General features: G+C 39.2%; 1 protein-coding gene across 2 annotated transcripts; it reads right to left on the reverse strand.

The window, feature by feature from the left end:
• Positions 1–1,327: 1,327 nt before the first annotated feature.
• On the reverse strand, positions 1,328–20,252 carry KIF11 (kinesin family member 11). 2 transcript variants are annotated; one of them, XM_037399666.1, is made up of 22 exons: positions 20,221–20,252; positions 15,737–15,869; positions 15,507–15,604; positions 15,346–15,424; positions 14,833–15,018; positions 14,621–14,745; positions 12,671–12,761; positions 12,122–12,364; positions 11,914–12,009; positions 11,163–11,251; positions 10,472–10,559; positions 9,544–9,732; positions 8,169–8,376; positions 7,723–7,895; positions 7,310–7,432; positions 6,216–6,374; positions 5,680–5,819; positions 4,747–5,026; positions 3,452–3,674; positions 3,051–3,205; positions 2,620–2,736; positions 1,328–1,930 (listed from the first exon to the last, which is right to left on the reverse strand). In XM_037399666.1, the coding sequence occupies exons 1-22, from the start codon at positions 20,235–20,237 to the stop codon at positions 1,805–1,807; spliced, it is 3,138 nt and encodes a 1,045-aa protein (XP_037255563.1). In that variant the 5' UTR covers positions 20,238–20,252; the 3' UTR covers positions 1,328–1,804. The 2 variants fall into 2 exon arrangements, with proteins under 2 accessions (XP_037255563.1, XP_037255562.1); XM_037399665.1 differs by lacking the exon at positions 20,221–20,252 and adding an exon at positions 18,916–19,138.
• Positions 20,253–21,103: the final 851 nt, after the last annotated feature.

The raw sequence follows: 21,103 nt of genomic DNA on the forward strand, positions 1-21,103 counted from the left end.
ATAAAGTAGTAGGGTGAAAGGCTTGTACAAGCCTCTCCAATTTAGCTGAGGCCATTCCACTACCTCTTCTGGTTGAATTTTAGTAAATTATTTTCTTGAACAGTCTTGGAAGATTACGCTAATATCTTCTCAGTGTAAACAGACATGTGGTGCAAGAAAATGGATCCTAGGCCCTGGACAGTTCTTAAGTCCATGAAGTTTCTAGTACCAGAAATTGACAATACACCAAACACTCTCTGAGGGACACAGCTCTGCAGCTTCCAGTGTTTCAAGTCCCTTACGACAATAGACAGTTCTGTTATATAAGCTAGGTACCAAGATACCATAACAACCCCCTAAAAAAGTAAATAATTTTCCCTATTTGTGTTTATTGTTTTGAAAGGGAATTGATGCTTTCCCTCCTCCTATCAGGCTGTTTAAAAAAAAAAAAAAGCATATTAGCTTTGCCCAGAGGCAAAAGAGAGCAGACAAATAACAGCTAAGATAGACCATTAATCAGTTGCGAGTGTCTGAAACACGTGCCTCATGCTAGAGTTCAGAGATTCAGTCATTGCAAGGGCGTACATCACATTACGTCTCTCTGTCTCTATCAGCAGGACCGCAGTGTGCTGTCTGAATGGTGCCCGAAGTATATCTAGTTGGCGTACCTGCTCAAAGACACACAGACCACCCACTTGAAGAAATACCAACTTAAGCCTGCAAGCTAGATAGAGAAAAATGAACAAACTCTTAAATCATGTTTTGACAACTAGCTAAGGATAGGGCTTCAAGGTAAATTACAGGTGCCTTCCAGTATCTCTCCCCACTCCCATCACAGCACTATTCATCTACTTTTTAGTACGTCATAACTTGAAGTTTTCAAGTTGTCAGGTAAGCAGCATGAAAAGTGCAGCTGGTCAATGCTACTGTCCAATTGCTGGAAATTCACTGTTAGTATACAACGTAGGAGCTGCATTTTAATACAGGCAAACTTGGTTACATGTTAAGCTTCTACATCTTAGAAAAAATGCTGCCAGTTTACAACACATAAGCTGTGGTTGACATCATATCCAAGCCAACACATCACAACAGCAGGGTTAAGAGGAAGGTAAGAACAGTGGGGTTCAAAAACAAAAACAAAGCCACTTAAACCCCAGCAGTGATATTAGCTTTCCTATACTAAAGGGGCACCAAAATAAAGCTATTGTCTATTATTAAACAAGGGAGGGAACCATCCTTTTCTACAGCACAAGACTTAGGACATAGCCGCTAATGTTTTAGCTAAATTAAACCTAGTAATGTAAGGTGAAAGTCACATAAACTTGTTTTACTCTGAGGGAGGTGCTTATACATTTGTTTTCCATGTATCAATGATTTATTTGAAGTATCCCAGTCAAAAGGCAGCTATCCAATTCATTAAAACAGGAATAAGGCTAAAAAGCAGGTACAAAATCAGAACGCTTTTTACAGTTAATAAAAAAAAAAGGTAGCTGGTAATGCTGACAAAGCATTTTCCCACATCTCTTTCTGCCGTTTTAAATCTAGAAACAGAAAAGGATCTCTTACTTGACAACATAAAAGTATTTAACAGAGCACCAAAATCTGCAGATTTGTTGTGGTTTTTTTTTTTTAAAGCCTCTTAATACTTTGCAAGTTACAGCATCTAAAAATGGGACAAAGGCAGGACAACTGGCAGAACAATCTTTTGATCCAACCTTGCAACAATATATCACTATATACAGAGACAGAGAATAACAAAGGAATTATGGCTCAGTAGACAAGCAGACATAAGTATTTCAAAACAGGGATCTGCAGTGGATATATCTCAGTTCAGTGATCTCAAAGGAAGCTTAGATTTGGCAAGAAACTGTTCCATTGTATCCTCTATTTTGTTCTTCTCCAGTGTAGCTGCAGATTTGTTCTCTTTATCCTTTTTGTGACTCCTTTTGTGCTGGGATTTAAAGAAAATGCTCAGTGTTAAGAGAATGCAAAGAAATTAAATACTACTTGCTTATGTACAATGCAGTATGTAATGTTTTGAGAAAAAAAGGTGGTAGCACTTCTGAAAAAGGTTCCTAACATTGCATTCACTGAAGAGATTTATTTCAGGCATCTAGAAGTTCAACAGCTACTTTTAAAGGATCCATGGTAAGTAAATACACCAATACATCACCTCCCCCCAAGCCAAACCCAAGCCTAATTACCAGGGGTTTGCACTGATACATCGGTAGAGCAAGAGGGTCAAAAGGAAGGAACAAAAAAACCAACCAACCAACGACAACAGTGAAGAATCAAGAATGCTAGTATTTCTGTCCGGCCTCTAGGAAGATATGCTAGACGGAAATTCAACTTTTCTATTGTGTTTATGTCTAATAAGTTACGACAATTTGTTTCATGCAGGATTATTTGCTGAGGAGTTTTCTACTGTCTGTCCCGCTTGTCAGAAACTTGTATTATTTTATCTGCTGTTAACTTATCAGAATCTGATGCTATTTTAGCTCAAGTTTAACAAAGCATATTCTGCAGGATTTGAAGTTGTGAGGCTACACCAAATGATAGTAAGTGACTTCAGACTACAGCACTATTATGGAATAATAATTTTCCTTCACTATTAAATACACAGTTGTCTGGGGAAGTTACCTGAAAAAAGGGAATGCCACCATTTACGTGGCAGCATATGTCTGTATCCACTAAGGATTTGTCACTAGCAAGGCTTTCACTGGAATTCTGCAATCCTTCCTCCTCTTCCAACATGTCCTAAAACAGAAGTTTTCAGAAAAATTTGTTTAATGTCTGAAAATCCTAGGTGAATGTACTAAGCATGATCAGATCTGTAAGAGACATGGCACTTCCATTTCTGAAAAATGGAAATTAAATCCTCTAAATTATTAATGTCTTGCCTTCTTTTTCAAGATACTGTTTTTGCTCATCACACATGACTCAAAGTACCCTGTAAAACACAACAGCTGCAACAGCTCTGAGGTTCTAGTCAAATCTCCACAATGGCATGAAAAAACTTCTAAAAATGTGAGGTCTTCGTTGAAGAGCCTCATTTGCCATCATACACATACCTGATCTGCATTATCCTCCACCTTCCCTGTCTCACTGTTTAGCACAGCATCAAGCTTTGGTTGCTTTTGCCTCAGTTGCTCCAGCAGAAGTTCCCGGGGTTCTGTCCTCACAAGTGTGACTGGGTAGAAGTAGTCTCTTCTCTGTGGAGTTGTCCCTTTAACAAAGATTGTACACTAATGAAAGCCACTATAAGACAATTTCAGTATTTACTTTAGTTACATTTCCTCAATTTTATGTTAACTCAATACAGAACTCATGCTTTGTGTAGTCATTATTCTTTGCATGCATCTTAAAAAAGGTGTAAGGCTGCTAGTTATGTCTCCATTAACTTCACTTACAGAAAGCAATCTGAGTTGCAGAATTCTTAAGACCATTCTGTCTCTGACCTAACTTTAAATACCTGTTGGAATATCCACTTTAAGATCTTCTTGCAGGAAACCATTAACCTGAGTCAGTCCATGCTGTGCTTCCTCATTAAGTGCCAGCTTCTGCTCCAGAAGTATCTCCTGATCAACCTTTATCTGATCAAGAAGGCCATTTAGTACCTTCTCTTCAGCAGCCCTTTGTCTACCAATATGGTGAGCAACTTCAGCTATTGCTTTATCGCAGCTTTCTTCATTTTTCTGAAAACAAAACAAAAAACCCAACTAAAACCACCAAGTTAACAGGAAAGGTAAAGTTATGGCCTCTTTTCTAAGATGTGGTGCATGATTAGTGACATGACCTGAAACGAAACAACTGAGACCTCAAATTGAGAAGTTTCAGTGCCAGTTTTACACTCTCATTTCGAGAACTATCTTCGTAAGGGAGTCAGTTTCTTAGAAAGTATGATCATTTTAGAAAGCTACTCATAAAGATGATGCCATCTGGTTCAGATCAGACTCCTCATGCTTCAATGCACAACCCTGCACAGAATTAGGATATTCAAGCGAAAGTGAAAATTCTACAAGCACTAGAAGCTTTGTGCATTTGTAGGGGAAAAGAAGGGAAACATGTATTTTTAGCCATTCCCACTGGAATGAAACTCGTTAAGTGTTCAGTAGGTATAACAGATACAGGGATGTCTTGAGACTGCAAATGCTTTTAACAGTTATGTTTTTATTTCTGAGAGTCAACAAAACGTTGGATTTTCCCATTTCATTACCTGTTAGAATAAAACAACAAGGGCAGGAAGCGAACTTTGTGATGGAAATTTAAAAAAAAAAAAAAATCAGAGAAAAGAAATTCTCAAGTAAGAGGCCAGAACTAGTAGATATCTAAAAAAAAAAAGCTTTCTCCCATAACGTTACTCCATCTGACCAATAAAGTCATTTGCATCCTCCAGAATATAGTCCGTATTTGACCACTGCGCAAGTCTCCCAGGGACATTACTGGTAGGGTAAATATATAGTAACTAGCTAGAGTTATATACTACTAAAAAGATGTAAAAAGCCCAAACTACAAATAGAAGTTAGTTACACGGGATTAATGAAGACACCATTTTTTGAAGTTACTTGCACTAAGTTCAAAGTCTTCCTCTTAAATTAAGCTCTGGAATTACTCTGCATCTATTTAAGCTGAGTAACACGAGTCTGCTGTGACTGAAAGAAACCACAATTTTGTTCTGACTATAAGTAAGAACTCTTTCCCCCTACAAATTATACTGTAGAAGTTGGTGTCAGAATGTTGTATTAGACTACCAATGACTATAGGTACCTTCTGCAAACACTGCAATTGCTGTTTCTGGTCATTGAAGGACAATAGCTGCTGACTGGTAAGGTCAACTATCTGAGCAGCTGCAAATTCATGCCGCTTAACATTATCCTGAGACACATTTTTGAGATTGACGAGAAGTTGTTGACAGTGGTCAGTGGATTCTCCCAGCATCATCTTGTTTTCAGCATTTATGATCCTGAGCTCTTGAGAGAAATTATCCAGAGATGCAATGAATTTGCTGTGATTGGAAGTTGTACTGCTGACTAGGTCTGTAGTTTTCCTGCAACAATATATTGTAACAGTTCAGAGATTTTGAAAGGTGAATTCTAACACGTTTTACATTTAGAAATATTTAGACCAAAGCCAGTGAAGTAGTGCAATTTATCCAATCAGTTAATCATAATGTTGTTGCTCTATTTAGTAAATTTACAAGTTGCAGCACTCTGAGCATTAGGTTTATTAAATGCCCTAAAAAACCCCAACACCAAACAAAAAACCAAACACCCAGAACCACCCCCCCTGCCCCAGCCCCCACAAACTAAAAACTGACTTTGGCAAGACCTTAGTCTGCAACTGAATGAAGCATGCTGCAACAGATACACTATTATACTTCAAGCTAAGGCTTTATAGTATGAAGTTCTGAAGCCCAGCCACACTGAGGGCCATTCGTCAGCATATTGATCCCCAAACTATGGTCTCTTATCTGCAATACGCTCAAGAGACAAGTTTGAGGAAAAGCCTTGTAGAGCTACCTTTTATCTGGGAAAAGATGAACTATGATCTACATTCTGTGGTGGAACTCAGCTTTAACATACAGCTCTTTTCCAGAAGACTTTATAAGCATATAAATATGAAGAGCATCTAATTTTGCAATCCTCTTCATACATAGTTTTATCTTCAATCAGTATACACCAAAAGTAATCTGCTCCTTACAGGTGAACATTTTCTTGCACAGCAGTGATGGTGGTCTTCAAGGTTCCATTTTTTGCTAATACATTAGTTAAGTTCTCCTGAGTCTCCTGAGCAAACCGGTTGAGCTGGCTTTGCAGTGAGGACATCAATTCAGCTACGCTCTATTAAGAAAAGTGTCATACATTCCACTGTTATTCTGTACTTATTAATGTTCGTAAAGGGTACTTGAATGCCTTATTAAAAATGCAGCAAATAAAAAAAGCTTTGTCATTCTAATGCTGAAGGTACAACTCATGTAGAGAAGCTATAGACACTTTGCTTTTTGAGATATATGTAAATGTGTATACACCGGACATGCATAGAGCAAGGGTAATTTTTTGTTACCTTCTTCACATAAGCTTCTTAAAGCAGCCCAACAAAGGCTGAGAAGAATTAGCATCAAGTTACTGTCCTAACGTTTCTTCTGAAGCAAGTACAACTGTTCACTGCTACAAAGAGATTATATCAAAGCAAGCAATCGCACTTGGTGTTAGGATTTCTTCTTACTCTAAGGATACCTTTGTATGTGCCAACCTCGTCATTTCCACTTCTTCTTTTAGATTCTCGCAATCATTCTGAAGCTGAGCAAAAACATTTGCTGTTTCTTCCCGTAATTTTTTCAGAGTGAGAGAAAGATCTCCAAAAAAGGTATCCATTTCCTTTTTATGGCCCTCCATCTTCGAAAAAAGTTTTATTTAAAAAGTTAGAGATTTGTCTCTCTGTAAGAAACAGATACTTTTGCCTTACATAATTTATATAGAAACAAACTCTAGCCCAAGGAAATTTTCAAAAGGCACTAATAAAGTACTGTGCACAAAAGGTGGAAAATAACACTTACAAGTAATCTGAAATTACAGACTGGAATTTGGCACGGGCTTTTCCAAACACAAAATTTGGCATGTGAGGTAGACAAAAATAGGAAGATACAAACAAGATACTTGGTTAAGACAAAAGCAAGAAGCGAGAGCTGGTAAGCCATGGACTATTTGATTTCTAAGTCTGAAATCCAATAAAAAGCCTCTAGTCAAGGGGAGTTGATTTCACCTGAGTTGTAACTGACAGAAGGGGGAAATTTTTCAGTCAGAGCAACAGGTAACCAGGAACAAAGATTTGCTTTTGACAAAATAGAAAAAAAAAATAGAATGAAAGAAAGAGGCTGCAGTTCTACATAAACACCATGAGATAGACTAGAACTAAAAATTGAAGCAAAGGACTTAGAGACTGAAAAAAGTTTGGTATGACAGAAGGAGAAATTGGGAATAATAAGACTTATCTAAGTTGGTTACTTTAGGTTTTTAAAATACAGGAGACACCATATTAAGGATATTAGGAAATATTTGTTACATATAGCTTTAAGCATTCACATTTTGCCATTCTTCTGTGGCATTCAGGTGAGCTGTTATGCATATAGGAAACAGCCAAATATACCACACTCAGAAGTAGAAAAGAAGTCTGAAAGAGAGCTAAAAGGTAGAACTCATGGGACAGAATAAAGGAGAAAAAGCCAGACCAGAAGAGGAAACACTGACACTGCAGAAAAAACACCAAAGGGTTATCAGTAAATTAAATAAAGTAGAAGAGCAAAAGGTAAGAGACAAGTTGCACGCATTACCTTATCAGCCACAGCAGAGTATTTCTTCATGTTACTCTGAAACTGACAGTTTAGTCCCAAGACAAATTCTACCATTGGTGTCAAGCTACTTAATGCTCCTCTTAATCCAGATGTATGTTCCTCCTAGAAACAGTGATAAAAAAAAAAAAGCAAAACAGGTTATGACTGTTCCTTCATCTACATTTGTAAGAAGCTATCCATACACTCTCCTATGATGGTATTTGCTATATAGTACATTACAGCTTGTGGTGGTGACGGGGGAGGGGAAGTGGGGAGGGATATAATCATGGCCAAGTACTGAAGCAGAGACAGGTTGAGTATATAGAAAAAACTATTCAATATATGCAGATCCCCTTTTGATCGAGAGCAGCTTCATATATTTAAGTAACATAAGAGTATGTAAATTTACTAACAATTAATCTCAGCAGTTCGGCTTTACAATCAAGTGACAGATTCTCATGTTGTGTTATTTTTTCAGACATGTGAGAAACTTCAGTAGATGCCAGTTCTTTAATAGAGGCAAAAGATTCTGATACAACTGAGGCAAGAATATTAGCTGCTGAAGAACTGGTACACAGGAGGTCACCTATGAAAGAAATAGAGAAGCATTACAAATTTTTTTTAAAACTTCCACTGTAAAATAGGAACTCGGTTTATTGCTCATCACCTTATTGCCTGTAACAGCACAGGAAAGCTGTTGATCATCTCAGATACATTATTACTGGTACAACTATCATCATCGCATTGCTTAAAATAAAGCCTCTTCCACTTACTAAACCAGATGTGTTTTAGTAAATGGTCTTTGGTACTACCGTTGCAAAAATTCAGGGTGACATACTGATACAGGTATTGCACTTACCTATAAAATTTGTGTAAGATGTCAAGAACTGGTGCTGCTTCAAACTGTTTTCACTAACCGCGTCTTGTATTTTGTTGAACAAAGCATTCATTTGGCCTGCAAATGTATTTTGGACAACAGCATTGTGTTGATCAACAGCCATCTTACGGTCCAGTTTCGCATGGAGACCAGATACATCTTTTGTAGTTTCTTCAACTGTACTAAGTAACTACAATTTTTTAAAAATTATTTTAATCAGTCTTTAAACAAGAAATTGCATATATATTAAAGAAAAGCAACTGTAGTTTTGAGTTAAAGGAGAAGTTATCTTATATAAGGGTATTTCTCCCCTTACATCATCAAATCACAATTGTTCTTAATCCTGGTGTTATGTCATTTATAGTCCTAGAACATAGCAAAAAGTTACCTGCTAGAGACCATTTGTTCTGACTTTGAAATTAAAGTACTGATAAAGGACACCCTCAGTATTTAAGGAATGAAGATAGCATTTATCACAGAATATTAACTGGAAAAATTCCTGGCCACTTCAACTTTTTCTAAAAGATTTGACAATAAATATATTCTTTACTAGCACTCAAGTAAGAAGTTTCCAGTACTAGTTCTGTGACAAATAATTCAGAATTCAAACATAGTGTATTCTTTGTGCTCTAGTCAGCGCAAAGAATTTCTGTACCCATCTCTCTCACACAAACACTCCACAACCCACGTGCACAAAACTAGGCATCCCCTCCTAAACTTACAGGAACCTGAATAGAAAGAAATATTCATGATGACTAAAGATACAAGTTTCATCACTTTGCAGTTTATACAGCAGGACACTTTCCCCCATATAAAGTCTGTTTCCGTAATTATGACCAATTTATGAACACATCAAAAACATACCTTAAAATATAGAGGTAACAGGGCAACAGTTGCCATTATTCACTCAGTGAGTGTAAACTGCTGCACATATCTCTGCAAAGCTTTTTGCTATTTTTCCACCCCACTTATATAATATATAACTTAATCTTTTGTAGGGCCAGCCATCATTTTCTAGTAAAGAAAACTACTTATTTTGCAAAACAACTCATGACAATAGATAGTGCAAAGCACTGGAACTCTCAGGACAAGCTGGCCTGAAGGAAAGGTAGCTCCAGACCAATAAGCACATTTAGCAGTCAACTGTCAGTCAATATTACCACAAAGTCCTGCAACCGTAAGTAGTTTTTCATCATAATATAACTTATAAAAGCACATTAATTTTAGTGGTCCATCTTAAATTCAGGTTTTGTCACACTCGCATCATGCTTTATCAGCAACGATGTCCTGGAACAGCCTATGAAACTCCTAAACATGGAAAGCTACTGTTACAGTTAGGTGCAAGAACTGTGACAACCTTGCTGGCTGTGCCACGGAGTTTTTGTTCAGTTTTCTCCAAGACTGAAACCACATATTCTTCCTCAGCCAGATGAACCTTGGTTTCTTGCAGATCTTTTTGTGTTTCTTCCAGTTCTTTCTCCTTGATTTGCAGATCTTTTTTACACTGTTCAAGTTCATTTTTATTAACTGCAAAAAGTTCAGTGATCTTAAAGGGAAGACAAACATTAATAGGGCAACATTACTTCTTATAAGTTCAACATTCCCACTTCACATCTCTCAAATTATGCCACAATACCAGAAGACAAACTGTTATCTAGCAATGTAGTTTCAGGTATTAGGCTCAGAGGTCTTAGAACTAGACTATAGATTTGTGTAGTCTTTATATTCACTGAAAATACAACTAACACCACTTTCACTGTCATAATTCCTTGCTTCCCCACTCAAACCACAAGACCAAACAATTGCTATAGCACAAGAAAAATCCCACTAAACAAACCTAAGCAGATAAAATGAAGAGTCAGTAAAGCTGATTACAGAGTAGTTACATATTCCAGCAGATTAATATCTGCATTTCTCTTAAAGAGGAAGCTCCCATTTTCTGTATAGTTTGTTAATGGGAGTTCATCACCTTCTCCTCTCTCCCCTCATTCTCTGCTCCTAAACAGAAATCTGTCAACTGAGATAATACTACTTTACAAGCAGATTTTTGCAGAAAACCCGGCAAAGCAAATTAAAGTGGTAGACATTAAAACAGTTTTAAAAAGTAAGTATTGCATCCTGCAACTTTATATGTGATATTTCAACTTCCTCATTTCAAGGATTAGGAAGCTTCCACTCCTGATTAATTGGGTAACTTAAAGAACCAAAAATCTTCAGTGTTCTTTGCTCAAACTTTTTTTTTTTTTTTTGGAAGATTTAAGCCACAGTTGAGAAATGTCACTTACTCTTTTCACTTCTTCCTCCATGATGCTGATTTTGTCTATATACTCTGCAATTTGTTCTTCCTGAACTGTCAGTTTTCCATTAAGGGCTCTCAAGCAAGGATTAAAAAAAATGAATTAGTCAAGTAAGAGCTGATTTCAAGATTAGCTGGTTTTTTATGCTATGTATTTAGTAATTTTGAAAAATAAGCATTGCTAACTTCTGTATGAAATGCATGTAGTTTTCACTTAATGCAGAAAGGATATGAGACAATTTTACATTGTAAACTTTCTGTGTCAACTAGCCCTCTTACAAAGTGAGGTAAACTGTATCAAGTTTGCTCTCCTACATGCGCTTCCACTGAAAGAAAGGCTGCATGGTGTAAATTTGCCTCCCAGCTATGCTTATACTAAGATCCACAAATAAATAAAATCCTCAGTACAAACCTACTCTTGAGGTTTCTATTTGTGTAATAATTAATTTCTAAAGAACAAGTCAACCAGTTAGTTAAATTCTCCTGGCCATTTTCAATTTTCTGGTGTGAAAACAGATCTGAAAACATTTCTGCATAAGTATAGGTACCAGTATCTGAGATTTGCTGCTAGTCTCCTTGGTGAGGAGAGCTGGAAGGCGGAGGGCGATGGTGTTATTTCCTGCTAAATTACTCCATCTCCCTTTAACGCAACACATGTTATAGAAATTTTGAAGACATACTCATAATTTTCAAGGGAAATATAGACTCCATTTTTTTCTCGTGCAGCAGCAAGGTCTCGCTTCAGGCGCTCAATCTCTTCAGTATATTCCTGCATAAAGAAACAAATCGCATGTAAACCTGAAAACTTCTACTTTGCTTTCAAGATTTAGCTTAACAGATACTTCATAAAGGTAGGGCTCTATGGAAGTTTTGCATAGGCACAGAAGCAAAGCGCTTCATTTCTGTTCCAAACAAGTTCAGTGTATCACCATTTAAAAATCATACCATTGGATATATGTAGAGCATTGAAACCTCCCATTTGAATTGTATTTGGTAACCACTTATAAGGGGAATCACAGCTTCTTTAGTAGCAGTCAGCTACTTTATGGTGGCTCTTCATACTTACTGACAAGTTCACTTTAATTCAGGCACTTTCTAGGGAACAAACCTGCTGACACAGCAAGTCCAGAAAAAATAACCAGTGTAATTTAGTGGCTCTCCATGAAATTGTAAACGGGTAATCCATACACAGTCATAGCAAGCAGTAATAGCCCTCTCTACCCACCTTCAGTCTTAACAACAGTTTCAGTATTTGCAAAATGACTAATGCTGAACCAGTAGAGTACATGAAAGCATCAGTTCAGTGATTAAAATCACCTCGGAACAGCCCTGCTACTAGTTATAGCTTCTCCACAACTTTCTAATTTCTGTATACACAAACTATGTTAACAGAATCAAACTTAACTCGTAACATAAATTAAAATAGCTTACCTTAATAAGAGCTTTTTTTGTTAGCTTCTGATTAACTTCAGGCTTGTTCATTATGTTCTTTGCTCTGTGGGCATATTCCAGTGTACTCAGTGTTTCCTGTGATAAATAGTTGTAATACTAGGTCAAGATGAGGAGTTAACTCATATTTTCGTATCAGTAGCAAAATATAGTATCTATTTTAGGAATAGACTTTCAGACTTAAATTTACCTCAAGATTTATAGATGCAGGAGAAACTGTGGCAATTATTGATGTTTTTGTTCGTCCTCCAAGAGAGTCTTGAAGGATTCTTGTGAGTTTAGATTCCCTGTATGGAATATGTGGGGCTCTTTCTACTAGAGCAGTAATAACTCTTCCTAGTGTCAGGAGAGACTGGTTGATATTTCCAGCTTCACGAGCTCTTTTATCAACTGCCCCAGATCGACCAATGTTTTCACTTCCTGCAAGATCAACCTGAAAGACAAGAGGAAGGACATGCTTCTGTCTCAAATCACCCTGAAGAATGCTTGCCCCATAGCATTCCAGAACGCAACACACATGAACTAGCTTATGAGCTGTTCAGGAGACACTGGCGTGACAAATAGGACTGATACTTTTCACAGTGACAAATACAGTTCACACCACTTTATGAAAACCAGTAATTTTTTTCCCTTATTGGGGAAAAAACCCCCCACCTTAGATTCTCAAAAGAATGATGTCAGATTATTCTAGTTCATTACTTTAAGAATGTAATCAATAATGTTTAGTTCAAATACTTACCAAGTTCAGCTTCCCAATTTTAACAAGTTCTTCTCCATCTACTGTTGTTTCTTTCATATGGATGGTAATCGAAAACACAGAGTGGGAACGGCTAGAAAAGAATTCATTTTCAGACAGATATCCCATTAAACTCAAATGATCTGCTTGCTACATGACACTGCTGCAAGTTCAGTATCCATGCTCTTTTTAGGGAATATATTTGGCTCATTAATTGGGACTTACATATTTTCAATACACAAAGTTACTCTACCAAGTATATTTTTGTGAATATGGTACTTAAAAGCAGTGATGCAGCAACTGGATGTTTACCTCCTTCGAGCCTGGTAAATTTTATCTTATTTCCAGCAAAACCAAGAGAAACATTCTGGTTCTGTTTACAGTTGTGTGTTCTCAACTCACAGACATGGCAAGAAAACTGTCTTGTAGATTTTTTGTTTTGTTTGTTTTTAGCCAACACACTAAGAACAGTTTTACAGAATGTGAGATTAAGAAATATAGTTTTCTTTGTTCAGGCTAAGAAAATCAGCAAGTAGCAAAATCCAATATTAAAAATGTTAAAGTTCAATTCAGTTTTCATTCAAAACAGTAGTACAGTTTAAGATTTTAGCTTGAGCTTCTTCCTTTTAATAAGCTTTTACAACAGGAAGCTGACATATATAGAAAACCAGAGATGTCAAATTATACCAGTTTGACCATGTGTAAAACAACAGTTTGGGTAGAATGAATTCTCTAAATTCCCTGCAATTTGAGATGAAATTTGTTCTGTGTTCTAATCTGTGGTAGCCAAATAGCCATTCCCTTGCATTGGTAGACAGATGTGCTCAGTATTATCTTTAATTTAAAATATGACTGGGCAGGGTGTTCCTTGCTTATTGTACCACTGGATCATTACTTGTTCACGGTGACATAGACAGCACACCTGCAGTTCAATAATGAGAAATCAGTAATAAACAACAAGGTTTGTGACCACGGTGTGTCTGTTAGATTCTGCATACCAGCTGCAGTCATATGAAGTAGCCTGCATTGCCACACAAAAAACTCGCTCAACCTTATCTCCACTTTCCATAATCTAGCTTGCAAGTTTTCAGAATCTGGGCTTTGAAAAGAGGGCCTTGTGTTGACCTGTAAATACAGATCTTAGCAGTATTTTGAAATTTCAACACATCATTTTCCACTGCTGGTGAGGAAAAGATACTTAAAAACTTGGTGTAAAAGAGTCTCATTTAAAAAACAGGATTGACAAAAATACCCAACCACCCGTAAAAGCTAAAGCAAAGATAACCCGCCTCTCCAATACAGGTATAGCAGCTAAGCTTCTTCCCACTTGAAAGAACTACAGCTTTCTTTTTGAAGATGTACAGTATGTACTGCAGAGAATATTTATTCCGTGCTCGTACATAAAATGTATTTCAGTCGTGTATCTGTCACAATTCCGTCTTTTGTGTCCACAGGCACAGAAAGCTTTGTAAAAGTTAACTTCTTCACTTAAAGTTATAAATAAATTTCAATATTCTAGATGCCAGATTTAGAACATTCTGCTACTTATATCTCAGCTAGAGTTAGGTGGAATGCCAGACCTACTGTTCCAACTACTGTTCCGCTGCATCTTAACAGGATATATTCATAACGAAGCATGTCAACTCCAAACAAGAGAGGAAGCTTATAGGCTTATGTAAAAAATCACGCAGAGAGAAACAGCGTGCCCATTTTTAAGATGACAAACATTCAGATTTTATAATGCCCCTTCATACACCTATTAGAACCTCCTCATGGTATCTGATATAAAAGAAGTTCTATCTATGGCTTTTTAACCCAAATTTGGCAATCTGAACTGTGATAGACAATCTCAAGATCATGCCAGGTTTGTACTAGCTTCAATGTCTTTTACTTATTCAGTAAGATCCTGTTTAATAAAACAGGAACAGTTTCTGAAACGGGGAAGATCTGTACCTGGAATATGCATTCATGTAAGTAGCTGCAGTTGTTCTTTTTGCTGCACCCCTTTCCAGGATTTTGTAGACTTCGTTCTTGTTGTGTACAGTTATTTCTTCCAAGCCTTTAATAATTACACCCCTCTGTCGGAAAATAATGCATTCTTATTATACATCTCTCAAAAATCCTGAAAACCTTTAAGATAACAAGTTTTGGAAGACAGCACTAACCTTGTTTCGAGGGTCATCAAACATCTGCAGTCTTTCTCCAATATCAGGACTAGGATTCAGGAGATCAAAAAGCTCCTCATTATAGATTTCCAAAAGAGAGACTTTGACTGAAAATTCGGTACCATTTTCTGTGAGCTTTTCAAATATTTGATGCAATGTACGGGGTATTATACCTGCTAGTGGATCCTATAAATTAAAGTGAAGTATTTAATACACAAATGTACTGAAAGATGTGCAGATGTGGGCTGGCATTTCAGCTAAATAGTCTGATATAAGCAAGAATACTTCGCACAAAGATCATATTCCTTATTAAGGATTGCCAAGACTTCCGTTAAAGATCAAAAGTTTTGATTTTCATATAAATGAATGAGACCATCTGTTAATTTACAAACATTTAAGGAAAGACAGCTTCAGGATTTGAAAGGCATCAACTTTAGGTTTTCTTTAGCATTCTGCAAATTCTAACTTCAAACTACAGCACAGACAACAGAAATTTCAGGAGTGAAAATATACCTCTTCCCAAGTATATTCCTCATTGGGTGACCGCTCCCCTTCCATTGTGAAGGTCTTACCAGTACCCGTTTGGCCGTAACTGTGAGAACAAAAAATTAAAACATAAATAAGAAGCTAAGTTTTAAATGAAGTTTCCTAATAATAATTATTGGCTTACTTACGCAAACACTGTACAGTTGTAGCCCATAATCACTTCATCCAAAATGGGACACACAACACTCCGATATACATCGATCTGCTTTGCCTGAGCTCCAAAAACCTGTTGAGGCAAAACCAACACATTCTGTTTATACACACAGTAATGTATAGCATCACACAGTACAGTAATCAGACCATACTAGAGAAATATACTAGCTTGTTTCTAGAAGTCCCCAATTTGACAAGCAGTTACCATATCAAATGTGTAAGTCTTTCTTGATGTCTTATCTGTTACTCCTCCAGTGCGGACACTAACTTCCTTTCTTGCTTGATCACAGTCTACAACAGCATAGGAGCCTGTTTTACGTTCCAAGACATTAAAAGGCCTAAAAAGACAGGAGTTAAGAATATCAGATTGATATCATTGCTAAGAAGAAAATAAACTGACACAGCAATAACTCCACTCAAGTTTAAAGACCCAGAATAGTGTAACTGGGTGAAAGGAATACAAAGGTTTTAACTTAATTTGTTTAATAGTTATTTAAGGAAAAACTGCTGCAATTTGGCAGTTCCCAGACCTTTTTTCTCCTTCCACCCACTGTGGAACAACTCAAATATCTATAGCTTTTAGTTTGTTTACGTATGTATTTTTTAACAAATCCATAAACACTTTTAGGATCATTTAGACGAGTGCATAGCTAACTTGCATTAGAAAATTTTCAGTTGCAGGGCAGTAGAAGATTAAACATACCAAACAGTTGCATAAATAAGAGCTTTCAAAAAAGGAAACACTTATACATGAAAGTTAAGGCAATAGTGAATGAAACAAACTAACTTTAAAAATTTCCTTTTTTATTTTTCATTTACAGAAGCAATGCCTGCCTCACACTTATGACAAAAGACTCTAAGGCACCAGAAATACTAACAGACCCTACTAATAGCAGCACAGTAGACTGCAATACCAGTACTTTTATAATGCTGATGCATTTGATTAGAATTTGTGAATTATGAGTAGAATTTAATAAGACAGATAAAACATCAGGTTTTTTGGGTAAAAAAGTCCACGTACCTTTTTACTCCGAGTTTTAAGTAAAGTTTAATAGACATGTAATAAAAGGTTAGAAACTTGGTGGTGAGCATTTTGTTTCATCACTAAGTTAATTTAAACCTGGTGCACACCGTTTTCCTTGAAGGGGCCTTTGTGACAATTTCTCAAAAAAAAAAAATCATGGAGAAGACCATGGGCTGAAAACTAAAAGTATGAAAAGCTACTTTATTACTCATTTAGTAGTGCTACTGCACTGAATGTCTATGCTACCTGTATAGTAGACCTGAAGCGTCAACTTGAAAACACAACTTTCTACAAGCTTAGTAATCTTTAAAATATTTTGACAGTAGAGACATTTCAGATGCTGTCTCTTTAAATTAGAATGTAAAAATATTAACAAAAACTATACCACAAGCGCATGGCACGTTGAGTGCCCCGACTCTTGTGGCTAACATTTCTTCCTCAACTTAGCACTGAGGCTGAAGTCTTAGATTCTAAACAGACCACTAGGTGCAAGTGCACCACTTTGGTGCAAGACTGACTGGTGACAACAGACGATCAGTAAAATTTTATTCACAGAGGCAAGTCACAGCTTCAGTTTTGTGACTTAAAATAGTAGGAGGCTGAACGATGAATATATTCTCCTCTGTGATTAAGTAACAGTGAACCCGTCAAATGCAGGAGCCTTACGGTACGATAGCCCACCCATAACCACGATTAAAGGGAACAATTCGGCTAGGCTGCAGCACACATGCAGATCATTGCCGTGTGCCACGAGACAAGCAGCAAACTGGTATGCCATGGTGACATGTGATTACAGGTTCATTCCCTTAGGTATGAAGCATATTAACAATGCCAATGCATGCATTTTGAGTTTGCAAATTAATGTTTTATCAAAGCATAGTAAATGTGTTGCTTAAGATTTTTGGTATGCTCAGACACATCAGGTTTTGGAAGCAAATCTGGAAACAAATTAATACGATTACACCTACCTACCTACCTGTAAGATAAGGACAACCTGACTGATGCAGAAGAAAAAGGAGAGGTGGAAAGCACATTTACAAGTTCAAACACACCAAAACTCTATTGAAAAAGAACAACTGTACAAGAGGCAAGAGCAAGGGTCAGCCATAAAGTTTTTAGGAGTTATAGACTAAATCTTGACATAGGACTTAGTTTATGAGTTGCAACAAAAGCAAAACGCTACACCACAGACAGTCTTGACGCTACTGTCATATTGAGTATATATATACACTGATAGGTACTGAAACTATTCCAGAACAATTGAGACTCATCAGATGCAAAGGAAAATAATTGCTCTTAACAGTGTTTCAGACTCAATTGCTTCAATTGTTATTCTTCTTTTGCAAAAGCATTTATTTAAATCAACACTTTCACCAATCCCACATTTGTTTCAGCAGCTTTTTAATCGTGTTGTAAAAATCAGAGAAAATAGCTTTTAACTTCTATTTTCATTGTGCATCTGTATAAGTAAAACTTCCAAGGGTGAGGATATAATGATTGCAAATCATTACTAACAATAATATGTAAGCCAACATTTGCAGTTCCAGTGCAAAAACACACCCAACTTCCAAAGGTATTTTGAACATTATTCTTAACCTATTAGCAGCACTACGGTTTCAACAACACTTTAAGAACGGTTAAGATCCAGTATCAGTGAGCAGGTCTTTAAAGTCACTTCAAAATTACAAAGATAACCTAATTTTATGGTACATTAGATTTGTCATATCATACTAAAAAAGAAATTCATCTCATCGACCAACCCCCAGAGCTTTTCACCTGAATTCGGGGAGTCTGCATCACTGAAGTTATATGAAAGATATAAAGAAGTGGGTGTAGCAAAATTGTTATTAGCCGTTTAAATCGTAGCAGCTTCCCACAGAAGCTTGTAGAAGATAAAAATTCAGTTTGGCTTCTTTTGTGTCTTGAATATCAGTCACACTAACTGCCATCGAGCTCTTCTTAACCTTCCTACATGGCTTCATACCGAAGCGTGCACTAAATCACGTTAAGAAGTTGCACCTTTTTAAGCTGAAAGAGATCATTCGTAGCAGCGCCGATTCTGCGGAAGCGCCGAGCCCCGCCGCTGGCCGCCCCCAGCACAGCGGGCCCTGCCGCGGACACCGCTCGCAGCAGCGCGGCGGCCGCCCGCTCGCCACAGCCGCGGGGCGCCCCGCCAGCCCCCTGCCGCACCACGGCGGCCGCGGCCCGCCGGGCACACCGGGCTCTCCGAAGAACAGCGCAGCAAACGCTTCACACTAAGTCCCAGAGCGGTTTACGAGAACGGACCTCACCGGATCCCCGCAGGCCGCTGCTGCGGGCCAGCCGCTAACGCTCGCCCGTGGCGGGGTGGGGGCACCTACCTGCACCGCACCACCACCTGGATGTTCTTGCCCTTCTCCTCCTTCTTAGCGCCGCCGCCCTGGGAGGTAAGGGCGGCCATGGCGGTCCTCGCCGCGAAAGCTGCCGGCTGGAGCGGGAAGAGGGGCGAAGCGCTGGCCGCGACGCGCCGACGGCTCGGACAGCCCGCCCGCCTCAGACACTGCCACGCTCCGGCCGGCGGCGCGCGCTCCGCCACCGCGTTTGAACCACGCACCTCCCCCCCGCGCGGCCAATCAGCGTGGGCCCGCGGGGCACCACGGGGCTGGTTTTCAAATTCTCGTGGTGACGCGCGGGCCTGGCCGTCCCGCCGTCAGCGCGTTGCATGCTGGGGGCTGTAGTGCGCGGTCCGCCTCTGCCGCGTGACCGAGTGAGGGGGCGGCGGGCGGTGGCGGGCTTCCCAGCCGCCCGGGGCAGGGTAGCGCCCGCCGGCAGCCGCGGCGCGGGTCTCACGGCACAGCAGGCAGCACGACAAAGCGAATTAGGCCGGGCGGGTCGCGGCTATGACAGAGGAAGGCGGATCCCGCGGCCCAGGACGAGGGGGCGCGTTCGCGTTACGGCGCCCGCCCCGCTCTCCTCAGGCCCGGCGCTCCGAGCGCGCGCAGCTCGCACTGCTGTGACGTTGTACCTGCTGCCGAGCGCCACCCTGTCGCGCGGCGGTTCTGCTGCCGCCGCTGTCGCGGCACGTCCCAGGGCGGGGGGCACCCAGGTATCTCACCTGCCTCCGGGATACACACCATCCGCGGGGTGCACTCCCGCACAGGCCAAGCCGCCTGGCCCAGCCGCTCCGCCATCCCCACCGGGCTCTCCACTTCGTTCGTTTTCTTTACGTGTCGCATTCAAAACGAGAGAAGCGCCCCTAGCCAGTGCCCGCTGCAGTGCAAGCATCGCTTTGCCCGTATCGCATCCCTAATTTACCTAATTTACCTAATTCCCAGCAGGGCACCCTGCTGTCCCCCCGGCTGGTCTCCCACTGCAGCTTGCCACCTTGCAGCGGAACTGCCGGGCCAGGCTATTTCTCTCGCCCAGCGCAGCTGTGCGCTGTGCTGGCCCTGCCTGCAGAGCTCTGCTCAGGTCCCTCTGTGCCTTCTGCTGCAGCACAATTCATCAACATCGCTCTGAATTCTAAACCTAACTTTCAACATGTTTACACGCTGCTATTGCCTGCTCAATTAGTGGGAAAATCCAATGTCAGAACAAAAATAAATACTTAAAGGCTCAGGACAAAGCACTGCGGGCGCACTACATCCATCCTTTTATTTTGAAACTAGATCATGTGAACCACTCACCCAGTGCAAATTTGCATCCTCTCACTAGCAGTTTAATTTATGTCACCGTAGCTTCCCTGCGAGAGCTTCCTTTGAGACAGTATTAAAAGCCTTGCTAGGTGGAGATCTATGACAGGATAACAGGTCTTGTGGGTAGAGGGGAAGAAGCAGATGCTTGAGAAGATTTACCTGGTCTGGCATGCTTTGTTGTCAACAAATCTGTGCTGGCTCCTACAGACTGTCATACTGTCATCTACCTGCTACGGCCTACAGTGTTTTGCTGTTGTTCTAGGGCCTTCCCAACTGCTGAAATTCAGGTTACCCATCTATAATTTTGCAGGTTCTCCCCTGCCTTTTTTTTCTAAGTTGAAACTACTTTGCAACTTAGACTTCCCCTCCATGAGTTCTTAATAACAAATGAATCCTAACCCGTAAGGCTTGTGGTATTTTTTCCAACAGTGATGTGAAGCGGCATCACATTATGCTCCTCTACAATTTATTTCAAAAATTAGAACAATGTCAGAGCCAATCCAACCAATCTTATACTAGGCATGAAGAACAGGATCTGAGAAATACACCTTTTGTCCTCAAACCTAGAAATAAGGCAGTGATTCTGTAGAAGAAGCTTAAAACAGTTAAAATTTATGTGCATAGACAACTGAGGAATCTGTATTTTTTACAGTCTTATTTTTTACCTTTCCAATCAAAATTAGTTTGGTGGGTTGGTATTACTAAGACATGCTATTTTTTCCCCTCTAATGAAACACTAAAAATCACAGTAATCTATTTTGTTTCAGGTAAGTGAAGATTTAACCAAGTGAGAAAACTGATACAAGACAAAAGCCATATCCATTGCAAACATATTGAGACCACCCTGATTCTGACTTGCTTTCTGTATTCTATA

Source organism: Falco rusticolus, chromosome 9 (assembly GCF_015220075.1).
Source record: "Falco rusticolus isolate bFalRus1 chromosome 9, bFalRus1.pri, whole genome shotgun sequence".
In the NCBI taxonomy this organism is placed as follows: domain Eukaryota; kingdom Metazoa; phylum Chordata; class Aves; order Falconiformes; family Falconidae; genus Falco; species Falco rusticolus.

Bases quoted from the DNA above. Each gene is read 5' to 3' on its own strand.
- KIF11 (XM_037399665.1), bottom strand. From the start codon at position 18,995: ATGGCCGCCCTTACCTCCCAGGGCGGCGGCGCTAAGAAGGAGGAGAAG. The intron at 12,365-12,670 runs GTAAGTATTTGA...CTTGTCTTTCAG, and splicing joins AAATTGGGAAGCTGAACTTG to GTTGATCTTGCAGGAAGTGA. The intron at 8,377-9,543 runs GTTGTCACAGTT...AAAAAATTGTAG, and splicing joins TCCGTGGCACAGCCAGCAAG to TTACTTAGTACAGTTGAAGA.